This window comes from Opisthocomus hoazin, chromosome Z (assembly GCF_030867145.1).
Source record: "Opisthocomus hoazin isolate bOpiHoa1 chromosome Z, bOpiHoa1.hap1, whole genome shotgun sequence".
NCBI classification, from domain to species: domain Eukaryota; kingdom Metazoa; phylum Chordata; class Aves; order Opisthocomiformes; family Opisthocomidae; genus Opisthocomus; species Opisthocomus hoazin.
In genome coordinates this window covers 43748859-43769148 of record NC_134454.1, presented here as the reverse complement: position 1 = coordinate 43769148, position 20290 = coordinate 43748859, and the positions used below count along the sequence as shown (strand labels likewise).

Genomic DNA, 20290 nt, shown 5'->3' with positions numbered 1-20290 from the left:
TACAACTATTGCTTAGGCCAACATTTTACACATATAAGCATTTTTAGCGGCAAGAAAGCAAGCATGATCAACCCTATCACAAGTTAGAAAAGGAATTTTCAAGGCTATTTCACTCTCGGCTCATTTTTTAGAGTGTACCACAATTTATTTTGCCACTTTTTCGTAATCTATATGCAGTTTATTCTCATCAGCACCATCAAGGAAGTGCATACAGTCAGGAAGGGAACAATTATATTTATTTGAAATATGTTCAAAAAAGAGTTGTCATACTTACTAATACCGCTCCAATCAGAAGAATCAATTTATGAAAAGAAGCGGAAAAGTGGGAAAGTTGAAAAGTTCTTCCAATTCTAGCAAAACAACTGGGGCATTGAAGAAGTGCGAGGACTTCCAGTCACAGTAATGGTGTTGAGCTGTTGCGTGGAAGAGGAGTGGAGCCACAATGCAGGGCCATGAAAGCACCAAGTCAAGGAAAGGTTCTGGCAAGATACAGATTGGATGTGTGGCCTGCAAGGCAGGTAGGAAATTGCCTCACAGGCCATCTCAGAGGGTGGTGACCAGTGGTTTTTACTCAGGCTGGCAGCCTGTCACAAGTGGGGTCCTCCAGGGATCGATACCAGGCCCCATGCTGTTTAACATCTTCATAAGTGTCTTGGAAGATGAGACTGAAAGCATCTGCACCAGGTTTGCTATTGAGACTAAACTGAGTGGTGATGTGGCAGCAGGGAGATCCACCTCAGAGAGTGACCTGAGCAAGCTGACAGAGGGAGCAAGCAAGAACTGCATGGGGTTTAACACGGACACGTCCAAAGTGCTGCACCTGGGTCAGAATAACCAATGAGCCCATTATAGGCTAGGATCTGTGTGGATGAGGAGCAGCCTTGCTGAAAGGGAGCCAGGGGTCCTGGTGGGTAACAAGCTCAACATGAGTCAGACGAGTGCTGCCATGGCAACGAAAGCAAGTCGGATCCCGGGCTGCATCCATAGGGGCACTACTAGCAGAGACACAGAAGTGATCATTCCAATCTACTCAGTGCTTGCCAGGCTGCACCTTGAGTATGGTGTCCAGTTCTGGTCCCCAAAATTCAAAAATGACACAGCAAGACTAGAGAGTGCCCAAACGTGGGCCACAAAGATGACCAAAATGTTGGAGGACCTGCCCTATGAGGAAAAACTTTAAGGAGTTAGTCTCTTCTCCCTGCAGAAGCAAGGGCTCAGGGGGAAAACTCATCACAGTTTCCCAGTACTTTAAAGGCATCTGCAAAGAGGATGAAGACTCTTCTCTTGACAAGTAGCCACATGGAGAAGACAAGGGGCAATGGGTGCAAGCTGCATCAGGAGAGATTTCATCTCAATGGAGGAAAGAAATTTTTTGCAGTAAGAACAATCATTCACTGGAAAACGACCTTCCCAGAGATGTGGTGGAGTCCCCATCAGTGGAGGTTTTCAAGATACAACTGGACAGGGTGCTAGATGATCTTGTCTAGGCTCTCTTTCCCAAAAAAGATTGGACCAGATGATCTTCTGAGGTCCCTCCAACCTGGGCTGTTTTGGGGTTCTATGGGTCTATGATTCAGCAATTGTGGGGGCAGCCTGAATGTGCTCACACAAGGGAGGCAAAGCACACAGTTTAAGGTGTTTTTTGAGAAGAAGTTGGGCCACTTGCAGCATGGAACTAGTAGAGACGTACAACCATCTGGCTCAGAGATGTTCTTGATTCCTAAGAAGTGAAGAGGCAGAGAAGATGCTTTCTATAAAGGTGGTACCAAGTCATGCACTGTGAGTTGACAGTCAGGGAGTGTGGTTCTTCTACCTCTTTGATTTACTTTTTGTTCTTAACACAGAAGTATATGAAAGGTCTATGTTGTTCTTGTGCTATTGGTGAGGTTTTGCGAGCTCAGAGCTTGCTCAAACACTTCCCACCATTTCACCTCCCCTCATTTAAAATGAGCTGGGTCAAGTCTTCACTTTGGGTTAGTCATGGATATTACATTAAAATAAATTTGGATGAGAACAGATGCTAAATTTACTTATTAGGACCAGCAAATGTTATCAACTCAAGTTTAAATCCATGTTAGACCTTTCTGTTTTACCAGTTAAACCAGAGTTACTGTAGGAAGTAATCTGGTCCATAGCTTTTAAGCAATCCAAAATACTTCATATGAATTTATGAATCAGAACCTATTAATAACTAGAACAAAATTATTACCACCAAAAGCAATGCCAAAGATTTATGGATTACTTCAGACTCAGTGTGATTAGATACACTTCCCCTGAAGTCAGTGTAACTGAATCCATTTCCTGCAGGTCAGAATTTGGCTTTAGTTCATTATTTCTCCTGACAATTTTACAGGAACTTTCTGCAGTGTTTTATATTACCTTGTTATTACAAATCAAGTAATAAATGTTTTAACCTGAACTTCGAAGCACTTGTGTTTTCTTCAGAATTCTGCAGGGCAGCTTAGGAGCAGCAGGGCAACTCACTGCTTATCCACTGCCTCTGTCCATATCCTGAACTGCACACTCTCTACTTGCTAGTTTCATTTCCTCTTTGAGAAATGATGCTGAAGTCTAGTGTTTATATACTTACTGAATCTGAAGTACTTGTGTGACAGAGCAGGCAGCCATTTGTTGTGCTGCTCTGTTATTTGGTGTTCACTTTAGACAACCCATAATTGCAAATCTTTCACACAAAGTGGAAAATTTAACCAATCATGTTCTTAGGAATGTTTTCCTTATTTAATTTCTGTGGTGATGATCAGCAGTTACTTTTTGTGATGTACATCACACCACAAACACTGTGCGGATGCCAGTTTGATTTAATGGTTTTGGGAAAAAACAAACTGTTTCTCAGGATAAACTGGGACCTCGATAATGTGCAAAGCAAATTTTTTCCAATGTAGTTCTCCTTCTCTCTTAATAAATATTCATTTGGACAGGTATGGAGGAAAAATAAATCTGAAGGCACTAGAATTTCTATTTTGTGTCCTACATTCTGTGTTACGCTTCAGTCAACTACAATTTTTTAAAACTTGAACAGATTTGTTAATCTGTTTTAATACTGATGTACCTTTGAAACAAAGAATAAATTCTATAAAGTATTTTGGGCTTGCTATGTATAAACAGCATTACTGAACTTGCAAATGTCATATTACACACAATTCTATTTCATTTGGGATATGGATATCAAATAGAATTTTTTAAAATTCTGAGCATAACAGCCAACAATTTTCTGTGTTACACAATTATTGTTATACACCATGTTTTATACTCTGGCTTGGATCCAAGAGTCACTGAAATGAAGGAAAATGTTTCTTTTGCTTTCAGTGGTCGTTGGCTTGGCTTAAAGTACTTCAAAGGCAAAACCTATCTGGTGGATATTTCTGCACTTGCTGTAGGCAAAGATTCTCTAAATGAAATTTCTCTTTTATACAACCAACACCAATATTTATTTTGCTTGAACAGAGTGAAACCTGTTCTTTCAAGAAGCTATGAGAGCCTAATGCAACTTAATCTATGTATTACGTTACACTGTCATACTCTATGCATCCTATGAATAAAGTAGCTTAGGGAAGTACTGACACGAATTCTGGCAAAACACTTCATATTTTGAAAAGCCTTTGTTGGGTTGCCAGTACTTCACATTTTTACATGGATTGTATTTGATATAAATATATCAAACAGAATCCCACAGCAAATCAAAACTAAGATGACAGGTCTATTTTGTGTGTTTTGGCAAAAATATCAACCCAAACTTTTCCCATATGTGTCAAAACATTGTCAAGATATGAACAAGAATAGATACTAAGTTAAAAACGTAAAGGGTGCAACTATCACTGAGACCTCACATGCATATTATTTTTCTTAGTTTTATTTATATTATTCTGGCACTTAGATGTCCAAGTTATTGGCTCAAACCATATATGCTATGCTTGGCATAAACACAATACAAAATGATTGCTCTGCTTCTGTTATTTCAAGATCTTAGCTGTGATTTTAAGTTTATTAAAAAAAAAAATTAAACTTCTTTAGTTACTTTAGATCAAGTTAATTATGGCTTAGCTGTTTTCAATTCAAGTTTCGGTTTCTACCCATTTTTTGTTGTTGTTGCTCCTTCTTCCCTATATGATTTCAAAAATAATTATGCGTTCATAACTTTCAAACCAGTTTGTGATGGCCTCCATGAATAGCAACTATTAAAAATTTGCAACTCTTTTTAGCTCAGAACTTCTAAACCATTTCTCAGCACTGAAGTCTCATGAGATGGGAAGATATCATCAACCTTATTTTCCAAATGTGGAAACTAAAGCAAGGGCAGTTTGAGTGACTACCCAAATTCACACAGGGTCTAAGTAATAATATGCATGATGCTATACTGAGTTTCACATCTTTCTGTGTTCCTGAGATAATGAGCATATGAGATAATGAGATAATCATCCATTTTTGTGGAACGGTTGATTCCCTTTTCTTTCTGCACAGTACAAGGGAAACAAATACTGAACGTCCAATTTCTGAGAAAAAGAAAGGAAATTTTGAGTCATAAATTGCTAGACACCTAAAGATACAACAGTCTCTTCAGAACAAGTAGTAATAACCACCTATATGTTTTACCACTTTTTAGAATACATATTTCTCAATAAGACAGAATATCACAGAACCACAGAATGGTAGGGGTTGGAAAGGACCTCTGTGGGTCATCTAGTCCAACCACCCCCACCAAAGCAGGGTCACCTACAGCAGGCTGCACAGGACCTTGTCCAGCCGGGTCTTGAATATCTCCAGAGAAGGAGACTCCACAACCTCCCTGGGCAGCCTGTTCCAGTGCTCCGTCACCCTCAGAGGGAAGAAGTTCTTCCTCATGTTCAGACGGAACTTCCTGTGCTTCAGTTTGTGCCCATTGCCCCTTGTCCTGTTGCTGGGCTCTACTGAAAAGAGTCTGGCCACATCCTCCTGACATCCATCCTTGAGATATTTATAAGCATTTATTAGGTCCTCTCAGCCTTCTCTTCTTCAGGCTGAACAAGCCCAGCTCCCTCAGCCTTTCCTCGTAGGAGAGATGCTCCAGTCCCCTCATCATCTTCGTAGCCCTCCGCTGGACTCTCTCCAGTAGCTCCTATACGTACTTAAACAACTTTAGATCCAACAGTCAAAGAAGCCCATAAACCCATCTGGTCGGTATTACAGAACACATCACAACTTAGAGCAGTGGTGGCTTCAGATACTCAAAATTTAAAATCAGCCATTGAAAAAACAGCGAATACTTTTTGTCTGCATTACTGCATACAATTCAGAACATTTTCAGATTCAAGGCATAAAACTTTCCAATGTTCAAAACTACTAAAAATACATGTATTATGATTGCTTTAAAAAGCAATGTGGGACTTATTTGCTCTCAGACCCTTGCTTTTTCTTTTTTCTATCTCCCCACTGTTTTCCATTTTTTTAATTCAAATAACTCTTTGTTAGATATAAATAAAAGATCATGGTCTCTCTCACCACGACTATTTCAAATCCAGCCTGCGGCAATGGCATTTTAAGGCTAATATAATCTCATACCAGCTTTGGAAATAATTTTTGAGTAGTAATCTAATGATATTTCCATTAGAAGCAAATTCATAATTTCCTATAATAAGACCTAATTTTTCACCTAGGAAGCATACTTTAGCTTATGGAATGACTGATTATTAACCAGGAACGACCTGAGGAAGACAACACTGTTCCCAAAATTACTGTTAGGAATACAGTAGTAAGTATAAAGTGTTCACAGAATTGACAAGTAATCTATAAATAATATAAAAGTTGCAGAGTGTTCTGGGCTTACAAAAGAAGTAAGCACTACTGTAAGAGAAATCAAACAGGACAGCTGCTGAAATTCAAAGCATTTATTTCTAGAGGTGTGTACAGCGACACTGCTGAAAGTACAAGAGTTTAGGGGACACATCATCACACCTTAGTGGGTGGTGTGAGTCCAGTACAGTGACTCTTCCCACAAGTTAATCAGGGCTGGAAATACACTAAGAAACAACGTCCTAATAAGGAGGCAAGAGAGAAGTCTAAGACTCATGATTTCTTGCACAGACCATTTTCCTAAATACAATGCAGTCTTCCTAATTCTTCACCCCTCTGCTTTATTTGACCCCAACATGAAGATGAGCAATCTACGACATATTGGAGCCAGGTTAGAAAGGGGAAAGGAAGCTGGCAGCTCTCCCAAAATACACGAGCCGTTAAGGAAACTACACTGTTATATATTGTCACATAATGTTTCCAGATGAATTGACACCTTTACAGCCTAATTTAATTCCATTATTTGCACCCCATCTTCCACACTATTTGTGATCTCACTGTACAAAAATGCAGCCAGAAGCATGTAAAATAAATTGATCTGGATCACATGCGCTTCAAATGTGCTTTGGAACAAATTATAGCCAATTTGGGAATGAAGTGGAACTAGCACTGAAATGCTGCCACAATGTGCACATTGTCCCCCACACTGAAATCAGTGGGCTTAAGCTCTCTTCTTAGTAGAAGAAAACCTATTTTTGAGCAGCAGTTTCTCATACTTGAAGCACTGAAGATCTTACCTAGCCCGGGAATCCAATTCTACAGGGTGGAATGTTTTTGTTTTCTTGTGTTCTGAACTCCCAGATGACAGTACCACCTGTCCTAGTCTACTGTCCATTTAGAGGCAGATCTTTGGGGGGCATAACAGTGCAGTTAGGATGTGGACTGTTCTTTGGGTCACGCAGATAAAAAGCCACGACTTTTACAATACATACAAATGATTCCTGACAGGTTACCTTACGTCAAGTCAAAGCACCCAGAATAGTCCAGTCATAACTTGGATTTATCATACAGGTACCTCTTCAACCAGAGTAAGTTCCCAGACAAAGTTCTGCAGAAACCACAGTTAAGGTCAGAGGCTTGATGCGTCGTGTGTCCTGGAGCAACCCAACTCACTCAGTGTCTCAACTACTGCAGGTTGCCCTTACTCATGCATTTCTTTAACTATTCAAGTGTACTGCTCTAACAAGTGTTTCCGAGAGAGGCATGGACCTGACATGGTTCAGCCTCTTGAGCAGGAGAATGAGACTTTTTAGGAACCAGGGAGAGTTTGTTAGAGTGTTTGTTGCAAAACAGAAAGCCATCAAGAGATGCTTGATTGAAATCCAAACTGGGGAAACGATCATCTTTGCAAAGACTGACTGGACTCAGAGGAGATTTGTGTTCAGATCCTTTTATCATTCTTGCAAAGCAGACCTACGTTCTTCTACAGCACTCACCGTTCTGTTCTAGTTTTCAGTGAAACTTTGCCCAGAGTCAGCGCTCTTTTGCTGTTTAGGTGCTCCCTTAAAGCATACAGGGGAAGATAAACTCTCCTCAAAGTGCAGGCTGAGCCATGGTCCTATCCCATCAACTATCAGAAGGCTAGCTTCACTTGTAAGAAGAGACTTGCAACTTTTTAAAAGTGCACATTATTAATAATACCTTGCTTAACCAGGTTACTTCTTTGGAGACAGAACCATTTTTTCAGGACTTCCGGAGGATTTAGCAAAGAGAGTGACCTATATACTTAGTACTTCTAAAACAGCTTTAACTTTCGGCATTATGAAAGACTATTTACTATTATTTTAATGCCTGTTTAGGGTCTATTCTACAATCAGAAAACAATAGAGGTCATAAACAAATCAGAGTAACTAAACATTTCACAAGGAAGTAAAGAAGGTCAACATGATGGAAGAAGCTGAAGGACTCTTTATAACGGTCTCAAAGGTATGCACAAACTCCGCAGTAGAACTGTCCAATGATTTTTTGAAACAAAAATTTCTACCTCACTATGATACAGAAATACAGGGGTTAATATTCCAACCAAAGAAATAAAAAATTTCAACCAAGGGATTTTTGCTTATTTAGTCAATTTTGTAGCCACAAAAATAAAATGAGAGCAAAATGAGGCCATTTCCACACCAGGCATGTCGGAAGCGAACAACTGATCTTATACCAATGAGTCATATAAGAACAAGGGTCTCTTTTTTTTTTTTCTGAAGGAAATACAAAATCCTTATGATGTACAAATGTTTGAGATGTGATTAATTACTTCCTTAGACAGGTATTGCCTGTGGCTCTACAAAAAAGGAAATAACTGCAACTGCTTTCTCAGCAAGAATTTAACCAAGTAATGTCACATGAAAAAGCACTTTCTTTTATGGCTGTACCCTTAAAAGCTCAGAAATAACAAAACAGTAAAGTGGGACAAACTTGCCAAGTAAACAAGCCTGTCAGTCGCTGTTAAACATGGACCTTTTCCCATCAAAAACAGTGGGCACTTGAGTGTCGAGTGGATAAAACAACTGTAGTATACAGTGTTGCTGACAGGAATGACTGTTACTGAAATTTATTCCCATAATGGAGGACAAAGTTTAATCCTCTAAAATAATTTGGGAGCTTCAGGAAGTTAAAAAGGGTTGAGGAGTACAACAAGTCTTCCTCCCAAACGGGAGGGACACAGCCCCCACTGCTGATCAGCATGAACGTGGTTAGAGATATGCAAACATAAACATGTCTTCTTTTATCAAATTAACAATAGAAAATAATGGTGGATCCTGAAAAGAAGCTTCTAATAAGCATAGTCAAGGTAAGCAATCTAACTAGCATTCAGGTGAAGCACAATAAGGATTACACGACACAGGATACCCATGAAAACAGAGACTATATTCCAAGGTACCCTCAAAATTTATGTTCCTCTGAAAGAAAAGCTCCAAAAAGAACACCTGACCAGCACCTCAGAGCTTCATAGACTTCAACATGTGCTCATCTTGCTGAGAAGGCTAATTATAAGGCAGAAAGCAGGCTAAGCCCTCCCTGCTAACAAGATTATCTACCATTTTTTCTAAGCATAAGAGTTGACTTTACTACAGCAGTGCATCCATACAAAGAAAAAAATCTGTACAAGTGAGAAAACCTGTTTCTTCAGGTAGAACACAAAAAATGTCTTGCTTTATGAAGTTGCACCAAACCGTAATGGGAATCACAATTTACAGTAAATACGTGCATTTTCAGATACAAGAATAGCATTTGGATCTATAGTTTAAGTGACAAAGTATCATAAAAACTTATGCTAACTAACAAGGTACTAGAAATTCTTTCATGACAGTCTAGTTACAAAAACCAAAAATCACTAATGTTCAGAAGTACTTAAAAAGTAAGTATTCTTGTTAGGGTTAGATTTAATTATCTCAAACCAAAGATATTTAGAGATACCAATATTTAAGATTTACCTATAGATGTCAAGTACAGCACTGTACAAAATTAAATCATTTTCATGGCACTGACATGACAGAAAATACGCTAGGAAGTTAATAATAGCCCTCTGTGTTTGGGCTAAACATCTAATCCCTCAGTGGGGGGGGGACTGAACATGCTTAAAAATTAATTCTTACAGACTCCTGTAACCTTGGTATCCCTGCTTAGAATCAGAAGTCTTAAGTCACACAAGGCTGCCTTTCTTACAGAATTGTATTCACAGGTAAATCAAGTGTGAACATACAGTAACAGGATTCTGCTGGTCCTTTCTGAAGTATGTTTATATTTAGGAGGGGGGAATAAAACATAACTGCAATTAATTTTACCTTTAGGTGTTGGAACTGGTCTCTCAAGTCCATCTGCATGACTTAAGGGGTCATTTGAATCTGGAATTTCCATTTCACCTAGGGAAAAAAAGGTTTGTTGAATTGAGGTTCTGAGTCTATCTCTTATACAGCATTATGACAGTGAGCTCAGCAAACTCATTCATAGAATCACAGAATCACAGAACCATAGAATCATTAAGGTAGGAAAAGACCTTGAAGATCATCAAGTCCAACCACCCACGCAACAACATCATGCCTACTAAATCATGTCCTGAAATGCCATGTCTACACATTTTTTGAACACCTCCAGGGATGGTGACTCAACCACCACCCTGGGCAGCCTGTTCCAATGCTTGACTATTCTTTCAGTAAAGAAATTTTTCCTAATCACAGAATGGTAGGGGTTGGAAGGGACCTCTGTGGGTCATCTAGTCCAACCCTCCTGCCGAAACAGGGTCACCTGCAGCAGGCTGCACAGGACCTTGACCAGCCAGGTCGTGAATACCTCCAGAGAAGGAGACTCCACAACCTCCCTGGGCAGCCTGTTCCAGTGCTCCGTCACCCTCAAAGGGAAGAAGTTCTTCCTCATGTTCAGATGGAACTTCCTATGCTTCAGTTTGTGCCCACTGCCCCTTGTCCTGTCACTGGCCCCATCCTCCTGACACCCACCCTTCAGATATTTATAAACATTTATTAGGTCCCCTCGCAGCCTTCTCTTCTTCAGGCTGAAAAAGCCCAGCTCCCTCAGCCTCTCCTCATAGGACAGATGCTCCAGTGCCCTCATCATCCTCATAGCCCTCCGCTGGACTCTCTCCAGTAGCTCTTCATCTTTCTTGAAGTGGGGAGCCCAGAACTGGACACAGTACTCCAGATGAGGCCTCACCAGGGCAGTGTAGAGGGGAAGGAGAACCTCCCTCGACCTGCTGGCCACACTCCTCTTAATGCACCCCAGGATCCCATTAGCTTTCTTGACAGCCAGGGCACACTGCTGGCTCATGGTTAACCTGTCGTCCACCAGGACGCCCAGGTCCCTCTCCGCAGTGCTGCTCTCTAGCAGGTCCGCCCCAAGCCTGTACTGATGCATGGGGTTGTTCCTCCCCAGGTGCAGGACCCTGCATTTGCCCTTATTGAACCTCATCAGGTTCCTCTCTGCCTGACTTTCTAGCCTATCCAGGTCACGCTGAATGGCAGCGCAGCCTTCTGGTGTATCTACCACTCCACCCAGTTTTGCATCGTCAGCAAACTTGCTGAGGGTACATTCTAACTTTTCATCCAGGTCATTGATGAAGAAGTGAAAATATCTAATCTAAACCTCCCCTGATGCAACTCGCGGCCGTCTCCTCTCCTCCTATCGCTAGTTAGCTGGGAGAAGAGACCAACACCCACCTCACTACAACCTCCTTTCAGGTAGTTGTAGAGAGCAATAAGGTCTCCCCTCAGCCTCCTCTTCTCCAGACTAAGCAGTCCCAGCTCTCTCAGCCGCTCCTCATAGGACTTGTTCTCCAGATCCTTCACCAGCTTCGCTGCCCTTCTCTGGACATGCTCCAGCACCTAATTGACATTCTTGTAGTGAGGGGCCCAAAACTGAACACAGTATTCAAGGTGCAGCCTCACCAGTGCCAATCCAGATCCTGGATCCAGAGTAGCACACAGGAAACACCTACTAACAAGGTCAGGACTTAGCCATCACAGCTTAGAAAACTTTGTAATAATTTACTTTGTGGACTTGCCTTGTGCTTGGAAAATACGGGTAGCATTCACAGAATCATAGAATGGTTTTGGTTGGAAGGGACCTTAAAGATCATCTAGTTCCAACCCATCTGCCTTCCACTACACCGGGCTCCTGAAAGCCCCATCCAGTCTGGCTTGAACCCTTCCAGGGAGGGGCATCTACAACCTGTGCCAGTGCCTCACCACCCTCACTGTAAAGAATTTCGTCCCTTATATCTAATCTAAATTTACCCTTTTTCAGTTTAAAGCCATCACACCTTGTCCTATCATTCCATGCCCTTGTAAAACGTCTCTCTCTGGCTTTCTTGTAGGCCCCCTTCCGGCACTGGAAGGCTGCTATAAGGTCTCCCCAGAGCCAAACTTGCTGAGAGTGCACTCAATCCCACGGCCCACGTCTCCGACAAAGATGTTAAACAGCACTGGTCCCAATACAGATTTTCCCTGAGAAATGCCACCTGTCACTGATCTTCACTTGGACACAGAGCCATTGACCGCAACTGCTTGAGGGCAACCATGCAGCCAATTCCTTCTCCACTGAGTGGTCCATCCACCACCACAGGATTAAAAACTACCTTCTAGTTCCTACTAGAATAGAATTCTACTACTTCCCTGTTCTTACCGAAATAAAACTCACAGTTTTCACCAAGAATGTAAACATTTCCTGAAAGCAGTGCTGGACCAGAAAATTAGGCAGTACCTGAGTTTTATTGACAATTTCAAGTTACAAAATGGCGCAACTCTGCCTTTGAATTTATATTACAATAATTCAGATTCTATTTCCAGAGGTCAGACCCATCATTTCTGCTGACTTTCTCACCCTACTCTCAGCCACGTCCTTAAAAGATGTCGCCCAGAAATTAGAATATTGTAACAATTAGCCAGGTATTACAAAGGGTGATGAAACAGACAACTTTCTGTGTACCCTCCTTGTTTGTGTCTAAAATATACCAAAACAAGCTAGAAACAATATTTAGCTAGCAGCTGCTGCAGATAGCAGACCATACTTCAATGTTCCTTTGCTTTTGCAGGTCTTACAAAACCCTGACCATTATAAAACGGAGGTTCACACGTAAACTCTCCCTTTTGAAAATATGATGCTGTGAGGAACAGAGCTGAACTTAGAAATCAGATAAAGCTATAGAGGTGCTTTTACCAAACAACTTCTCAAATGACATTCCCTGTATTGCTGTATTTCCTAATTTACATTCAGTCATCCACATTCCTTATCATGTAGGTGTATCACCAAGAGAGCATGCAAATCTAAAGCCATCAGGATCTAAAGTGTAAGATCTGGTTTTGGGGTTAGATTTGTTAGGTATGTAACACGGTAATATTCTGGTTAAAATGAAACTAGGGAAAAGGCTCTTCCTCTTGTTTTTTTCCCCGTTCAATTTCCCTCAGACTAAACCCTACAACATTCTGACTGCAAGTCACAGTGATGAAACACAAGTAACCACATCCCTATCTTCCACCACCTTATCGAAGAAGAAAAGAATTGAGACTGTCATTATTTTTTATTTTTCCTTTATACTTTTACCCATTATATGAGAACAGAAGATGTAGCTAACTGGCCTTTATGAGTTGAAACACAGACATCAGAGACATCCTCTACCTCAGGCTGGGTCTGAAAGTATTTATTTTGTCACAATACTGTCACCTTGTCACTGCTTCATCTCTCCTTTCATCTCCCACTGCTTCAGGTTCCTAGCCTGGCAGCAGTACTGATTCCACTTGATTTGTGTGCTCATTCCCAGACATCCCAAACAGGCTGATGGTGAAGACAGTGCTGTATCCCTGGTAAGACATTCTCTTCCGAATTGGAACAGCTAAGGCTTGGGCAGACATTATCTTCTCCCATTCCCAGCACTGGCCAACAGAAATGACAAATAGTTTTCATCTGTAGACTGGAAAAATGGAAATGAGTGGCCAAGGTGGTGGCATCTTAACTCGCCATCATAAATCCTGCCCCAGTGTGTCTTCACACCCCTGAGGGCATGGTGCAGACTCAGTGCCCAACTTTTTACTGTACTGAAGTTCTGTTCATTTGTTTGATTCAGTGTGAATTGATGAATGCATAATATGGATATTTCTGTCAAATTTCAGCAGAGATACATCACGTCTCTATTTTACCAAGGGGCAGCAAGGCAAGTTCACCTCTATTTCCTTGCCTTTGTTTGACCTCCTCTATGTTGCACAAGGAGTTTAGAACGGGACAGCAACATTTACTCGTGACAAGGAAGATAAACCCAAGATGAGACCTTGGAGTAAAAGAAGAGTAGGAAAAGAAATTGTTGTTTTAATCCATAAGCACCTGCACTTGGCTTATTCTAGTGATCATAAGCCACCAGTACTAACAGGATGAAATATTATTTGTAGAAGCCCATTCTTAGAGACACTTGGTTGCATAGCACTCAAGACCTCCAGACTCCAAACTGCCCAAGACCTGAGTGGCACTTTTGTCTTAATAACAAGTGTTATACTTTAAAACGGTTGTTTCCATTTTTTCAGTAATTTAGTGGGATTCACAACACCAAAAAAGGTTGGAAGCCCAGATAAATGAGCACAGAAATGTCCTCCTCTCTCTTCCCTCCTTCCCAGACCCATTTAATTTTTTAAAGCTTTTCAAAACAAAGACAGAAAGAAACTAAAGCATTTGCTGATCTGAAAATGTTTCAGTAATAGTTTTGTGTGATTCACCCTTGCGCTTGATATGTTTATGTCTGGCAAAAACATTAATCTCCAGATGCGCTTTACCAGAGAACAACTACAAACCATAGACACCACCCACCAACAAAGTCTCTATAACTAAGCAAAGTTTAAATTAAAAATCCTTTGTTTACTTCATAAATTATAAATACAAACCAGATCTCTCACTTAAACTTGTTTTTATGGAAGAAACGTATATTTTCTGTAATCTGCAGAATTCCACTTCAACCACATCTATTATGAATTCCAAGTTATAACCCTACAGTTTCTGTACCACAACTTAAAATACCAAAACGTTATTATCAATACGAAATACTAAGTTTTTTACACCATAACTGCTTCTGGATCAGATGACCAACAAGTCACTACAACCAAGTAAAACCTTTTCTTCTTGAGTTCAACTGAATTAAAAAATTCTGCAGTCAAGAACTTCAGCGAAAAAATTGTGTATTCCTGTTGAATATTATTCTCAGTGCTTCCTAATTTTTGCATTAATAACTTGGCACATTTTTCCTGCTAGCAGTAAATCTATGGTGTTTTCCTCAACAGACAACAATTCTTGTTGTCATCTTTTCTTTAATTCCCCACATTGTAGTGCAGATGCACCCCAGATCATGTACCATCACCAACTCTCTGCAGTCTTCTTCTTGTTTGAAGACCCCTACACGACTGCGCTCCTGTCCACATCTAATTTTTAACTTCTGTCCCTTCTTCCACTTTTTTATTCAGTATTTCAATACGGGTATCCCATTTTGCTTTTATTCTTCCTATTTGCTGTATCTTTCCCTAGCACCATTTTTATGTGTTGTTCCACTGCCTGAAGGGAAGAAAAATCCACAAAGTAATCTTAGGCATCCAGTTTTCACTGTCAGTCTTGACCAGTACACAGCTACTGCTAGAAAAGATATAATTGTTCATTAAACTGATTTTAGACGCAACAAAGGTATTAGATAGTCACATCTTTTTTTCATATCTGTTACAAGTACAGCATTGTCATACAATGCTAAGAAAAAAGGCAGACTTGTGAAACACAAAACTGGCAGAGCAACAGCAACTCACAAAACAGTTGTTATTAAGAACTGGTAAGAAGAGAAATGTTCATTATTTGAACACTACATGTGATGCTATCCACTCACACTGGCAAGCAGTACATTAACTAGCATGCTACTATACAAATATGTAGCTAACTGAAGACAAATCAATCACCATGGTGCCTGGAAACTGTCTCAATGAACACATCCACAGTGGTGTATGAGGAATCCCCACAGAAGGCTGGACAACTGTGCAGGTATGAACAGAAAACAGTAGCACAGGCTTATACAATCCAAGAATGAAAGAGCTCCTGGCAGAGGGTTCTGGGTGGCCCAGATGTTCCTGGTATGGAGAAGATGAAAAAGAAATGGCTAAAGGGTATACAGGCTATCAAACTCTCTTATTCAAGGCTACTAAAGAAAGTCATGCAGACAGGGAATTGGAGTAAAGATGGACCTGACTGAAAGTAATGGAGACAAATGGAAAAAGATGCGTATGGGGAAAGCTTTGTTCAGAACCGACCGTGACCACTGAGGACCAAGATCTTGAGGTCAGAATAGTTAGTTCAATCAGAATTGAGCTCAGTTCTCAGAAGCAGTAAGAAAAGCAAATCCAGCCACTACTGAGAAATTCCAAGACACGAATTAGGAGTGAAACTGAAAGCATCATTATGCTTCTGTCTAAATCTATGCCTTGCTCCCACACATTGAACATTGCGTGCTGTTGAGGTCCTTTCGTCTCAAAAAGGCTACAGAAGAGTTGGAAAAGTTTCAGAGAAGAGCAGCGATGATAATTAAAAGTTATAAACCTGATTTTGTACAGCTGCTAGGATTTCTTGCTCTGGGAAGGAGATGGCTGAGGTCAATGACAGTAAAGGTCTATGGAGTCATGAGAGTCTTAGGTTGGGCCAATCTCTTGGTAAAAGCAATGGCAGTATGAGGGAAAAACAGCAAAAAAACAATTTCAAAACAAAGATAAAACAAGCTAAAGTTTTCTCAAACAACACGTAGTTAGGCTGTGAGCAGAGTTCACATCAGCTGCAGGTGAGGCTGGGCAATTTCACGGAGAAAAATCCACTCAGACCTAACTAATTCATAGAAATCCTATGTGGGCAAGGAAGGCCCTGAGTTCAGAATGGCTGGAGGCTAGGTGCATACCCAGCATAAAGTATTACTATGTACACTAGACCTCTTCTTGCAACTTTACTTCAGCATCCTGTTTTTGCTGCCATCAGAGCCAAGGCACAGGTTTGCACAGATCTCTCAACTGCTCCAGTATGGTTACTGTCACATTTTTCACTTGCATACATTCTGTGCTCTGACATTAAACATATCATGGCTTATTTCTGAACACCCACTTCTTCAATCTCCATTTGCAGTGATAGGGTTAGGTAGAAAACATCACCAGTGTCTGTGCTCCTTGCACACTGCACGACCAGACAAGACCAATATAACCAGAACTCTGCCAGCATGGGACAATGTATGAGCCAGATATGCCACATGATGGATCGTCAGGAATACCCCTCTTTTCAGGGATGACATGGCCAAGTAAAATGCAGATGCTGTAAATAGTACCTCTTTTAAACTGCTCACCCACCCAAAAAGGATTTCTTAACTTTCCAGGGCAATAAAGGAAGCTATTTCCACTTAAAGAAAATTCCAACTCCAAAACAGAAACTGTATTTAAAATCAGTGTTCCTTATTTCTGATGTACAAAATACGTTCTGTTCCTTTGATTTACTACAGCAAACTGCAGCAAGAAAACCAGCAATACAGAAAATACTCTTCCAAAATGAGTATTCATAATTATTGCTTCTTTTGTCAACTCCCTTCCCCTGAAAATATGTGGAAGGTTTGCTTACTGACAAGGTCTAGCACAGGTAGCCCCACTGCTCCATTTTAGGCACCAATGACCGACAATATCCACAAGCAAATATCCTGTGTTATTGAGACAGGAATGCCCTTTCACACATTCAAAAACTAAGCTGCCCAACTGATCACAAAGCCAACTCACAGGGCATACACCATTCATCACAAAAGAGCTAAAATTTTCCCTCTGAAATGGTTATGAGTTCACTGATCATTCATTACTTGAGAGGTAATTGCAATAAAGAGATTTAAAAATGCTCATGGCCATAAGCAGACATCAAAACTACACATTAATCTTCATCAAAAAGCCAGTCACAAGCAGGCAGTTATCATAATTGGTACCAGGGACAGACCAAGGCCTCAGCCTCACACAGGAAGAGAATAACGAAGTCAGGTATTTTCAACCAGAGTGGGCCTGATTAATTTTGAGCAGCTAAAGGCTGGCTGATGCAATACCATGCAATGTTAATAACTGTCTTTCAGTTCTTGCAGAGCACAGATGAGATCTTAAAATACGGGAAACTGCACAAACAGTTCCTACTATTTATTAAAAAGGGTATAAAGGAGTGCCAGAGAATTACAGACCCATCAGCTTAACTTCACTTCCTGGAAAAATAATGGAACAAAGGTTATTTTTAGACATTTACAATAAAGCAGAGAGATGAGTAATAACCAACATAGAAGCTAACATCGAATTGGCTTACAAGGATTAGAAGTGAACATCAGTCAAAAATCTCCAGCTATCACAAACAATGCAAACATCATACTGGACACATAAACAGTAGTAATCCTTCCAGTCTACCCAATGCTAGCAAGGCCCTGGAGTGCTTTCTCCAGTTTTGTGCATTCCATTTCAAGATGGGTGCAGGTCAAACTGAAATACTACAACTAATGCCGTGAGGATGGTCTACAAAACATGGTCAGCAAAAAGAAAAAATTAATGACTGCTAGGTCTGCTTAGTCTGAGGGACATTAGGCATGGACTGAGAGCTAGCATTCTTCAAACACACAAGTCTCAATGAACAGTATTTTTCAGGTTGGCAGATTAGACAAGCTTCTACTGCATATGATACTGCATAGATACAGCTAATGCTGCTTCTCCCAGGGTTAAACAGGACCTCTTAAGATCTTTTCCAGTCTCACAATTCTACGAGGAAAACAACCATCCTTCTACCACTGCAATGTTAAATCCCAAAGCTTACAAACAAATCCTTCAACACTAACAATTGCACATAGCCACAATTAGGGAACCCACAGATTTTTGTTCAATAATCCTGTTTCTGGAGCTGAAACTACTTTCAGATTTAAATAGCAAAATGCAACCTTTCCTGCGGCTGTAACCTTTGACTCAGGTTCTAACTTTCTTCCAATAACATAAAACTCCCTAACTCCCTCTCTTCAGCCTAATACCTTCTAATATTCTGTTCTTTTCTTCATAAAACTTTGTTGACCTTCTGTCATTTACTAACCTCTGGAGCTCCCAAACAAAGGGCCCACTGTACTCTTTGATTCAGCTGCCAATCTGATTACTTTGGCTGGCGGAGGGAGGCTGCTTGGGCTGCTGAATCAGGGCCTTTCATTGAAACTTCTCTTTTCCAACATCTGCAGCCCCTGGCAACCAATTGCAGAGTGGGCTTGGCAGACCTGTAAAGGGTGGTGAATAGTCTACAAAAGATGCAGTTTGTAGCATAAAATCAGTGCGCCCCTTTCATAGTGATGGCAGATTAGAACCTCCACAGCACACATTACTTAACTGCTGCAGCTTCACGTAAAAATAGCTGGAGGTAGGGGAAATAAATAACCTGCACTTTTTGTTGCAGTTGCTTTACTCAGGCAACTGTGAAGTCTGAAAAAATAGGCACTTCTGAGCTTGCTATCAGCTCGCAGAGCATACCATTCACAGCATAGTATGTGAACCAGTTAATTTAAATTTATTCCTTAGCCATCCAAAATTCTTTAAAATTACTTTCAGATAAATTCATAGTAATAAAAAGCTCTCACTATAAGACCACTAGAAAGGGAGTAAGCTTTTCTAAGCCTGCTCTGTTATAACATCAAAATGACATTAAATAAGTATATTTAAAGGAAAACTAACACCAGGCTGCAAGTCACAGAACCTTCAGAAAGCTGGCAGAAAACACAGACAAGAATCCTTTTACAAGAGCCAGGGTTGAATTATACAGAATAAATTCTCACAATTTGTAAGCATTCCTTAATGAAGCAAATCTTTTGCTCCATTAGTGTGAATTTTCCCTTCTAGATTTTTTTTCTGTTTTACCTAATAGCTATATAGAAACACTATACTGGTGATACTACAGTAAGTATCAGGAAAAACACTCTGCTGCACAATGTGGGAACTACTCTAGGGGCAAAGGCAGGTCTACGGTTTATGATCTGTAGTAACAGAAAGGGCTTCACTATTTGTTTTGGACAGAAAAATTATCATTTATTTGAAATAAAATTCCAAAACAAACACAAGTAATACACAGTGAGACCTAATTTCTCAAACACATCTTAACAGAGATTCAAAATCCTATACTTTGACATCCTTTTGCCAGTTAAATGCATGAAGAGGGAATCTGCATATTGCATTAACCTCCGTTACTGTGAATGTTTGTGTCCACGGATTGACCCGAGATAGACTAGTTGTCTGGTTTGGAAAACTAGTAGTCAAGTGCATGACGAAAAAGCTGCTGTACAAATTTCACAAGGTTCCTACAGGAACTTCCTCATTTAATAAAACAGTCCTTATTAATCTGCCATCAAACCATTCTACAACACAGTAAAAGAAATCAGCTGGCCATCAGCACAAAACTGCAGAGAAGGAATGATTCTTGACTTCTGCACAGAGCTGCAACGAATCTCCAAAACAGAAAAAAGTATACTAAAGATGCAGTTTATCTTCTTAGTCATCAGCCAGGTGCCTCACCAAGTACTATGAAGTCAGCGTGAAAAGAACAAAATGAGGTAAGTCTTTTAAAATATTATTACCAGGGATTCAAACACAAACTTCAATGAATACTTTGATTTATTTTAATATCTCATACTGGTAATGCATATTTTACATTAACCACGTTAACCAATTAATTGCACTGTCAATCTTTACCCTTTTATTATATAACCCTCATCACTGAGCTTAGCTTTTAAATAACTCAGATTCTTCCTCCTGCAACTCATATTTGCCACTTAAAATGAGAGCTCAGAAATGTTAGTGAGACAAACCAAACATAAAGATTTATTCAGATTTCATTCACAGAGGAATTCCCATTAATAGCTGTTGCAACATTACAGCAGTCAAACCAACAGCACTCATGGAAAAGAAGA

At 40.3% G+C, this 20290-nt stretch overlaps 1 protein-coding gene across 1 annotated transcript in view; it reads right to left on the bottom strand.

Annotated features, from left to right (window-relative positions):
* Window positions 1–20290, bottom strand: part of ROR2 (receptor tyrosine kinase like orphan receptor 2) — an 84232-nt gene that overhangs the window by 45095 nt on the left and 18847 nt on the right. The window contains exon 2 of the mRNA XM_075446847.1: window positions 9630–9707. Coding sequence (XP_075302962.1) covers window positions 9630–9707 — 78 coding nt within the window. The remainder of the gene's footprint in view (window positions 1–9629; window positions 9708–20290) is intronic.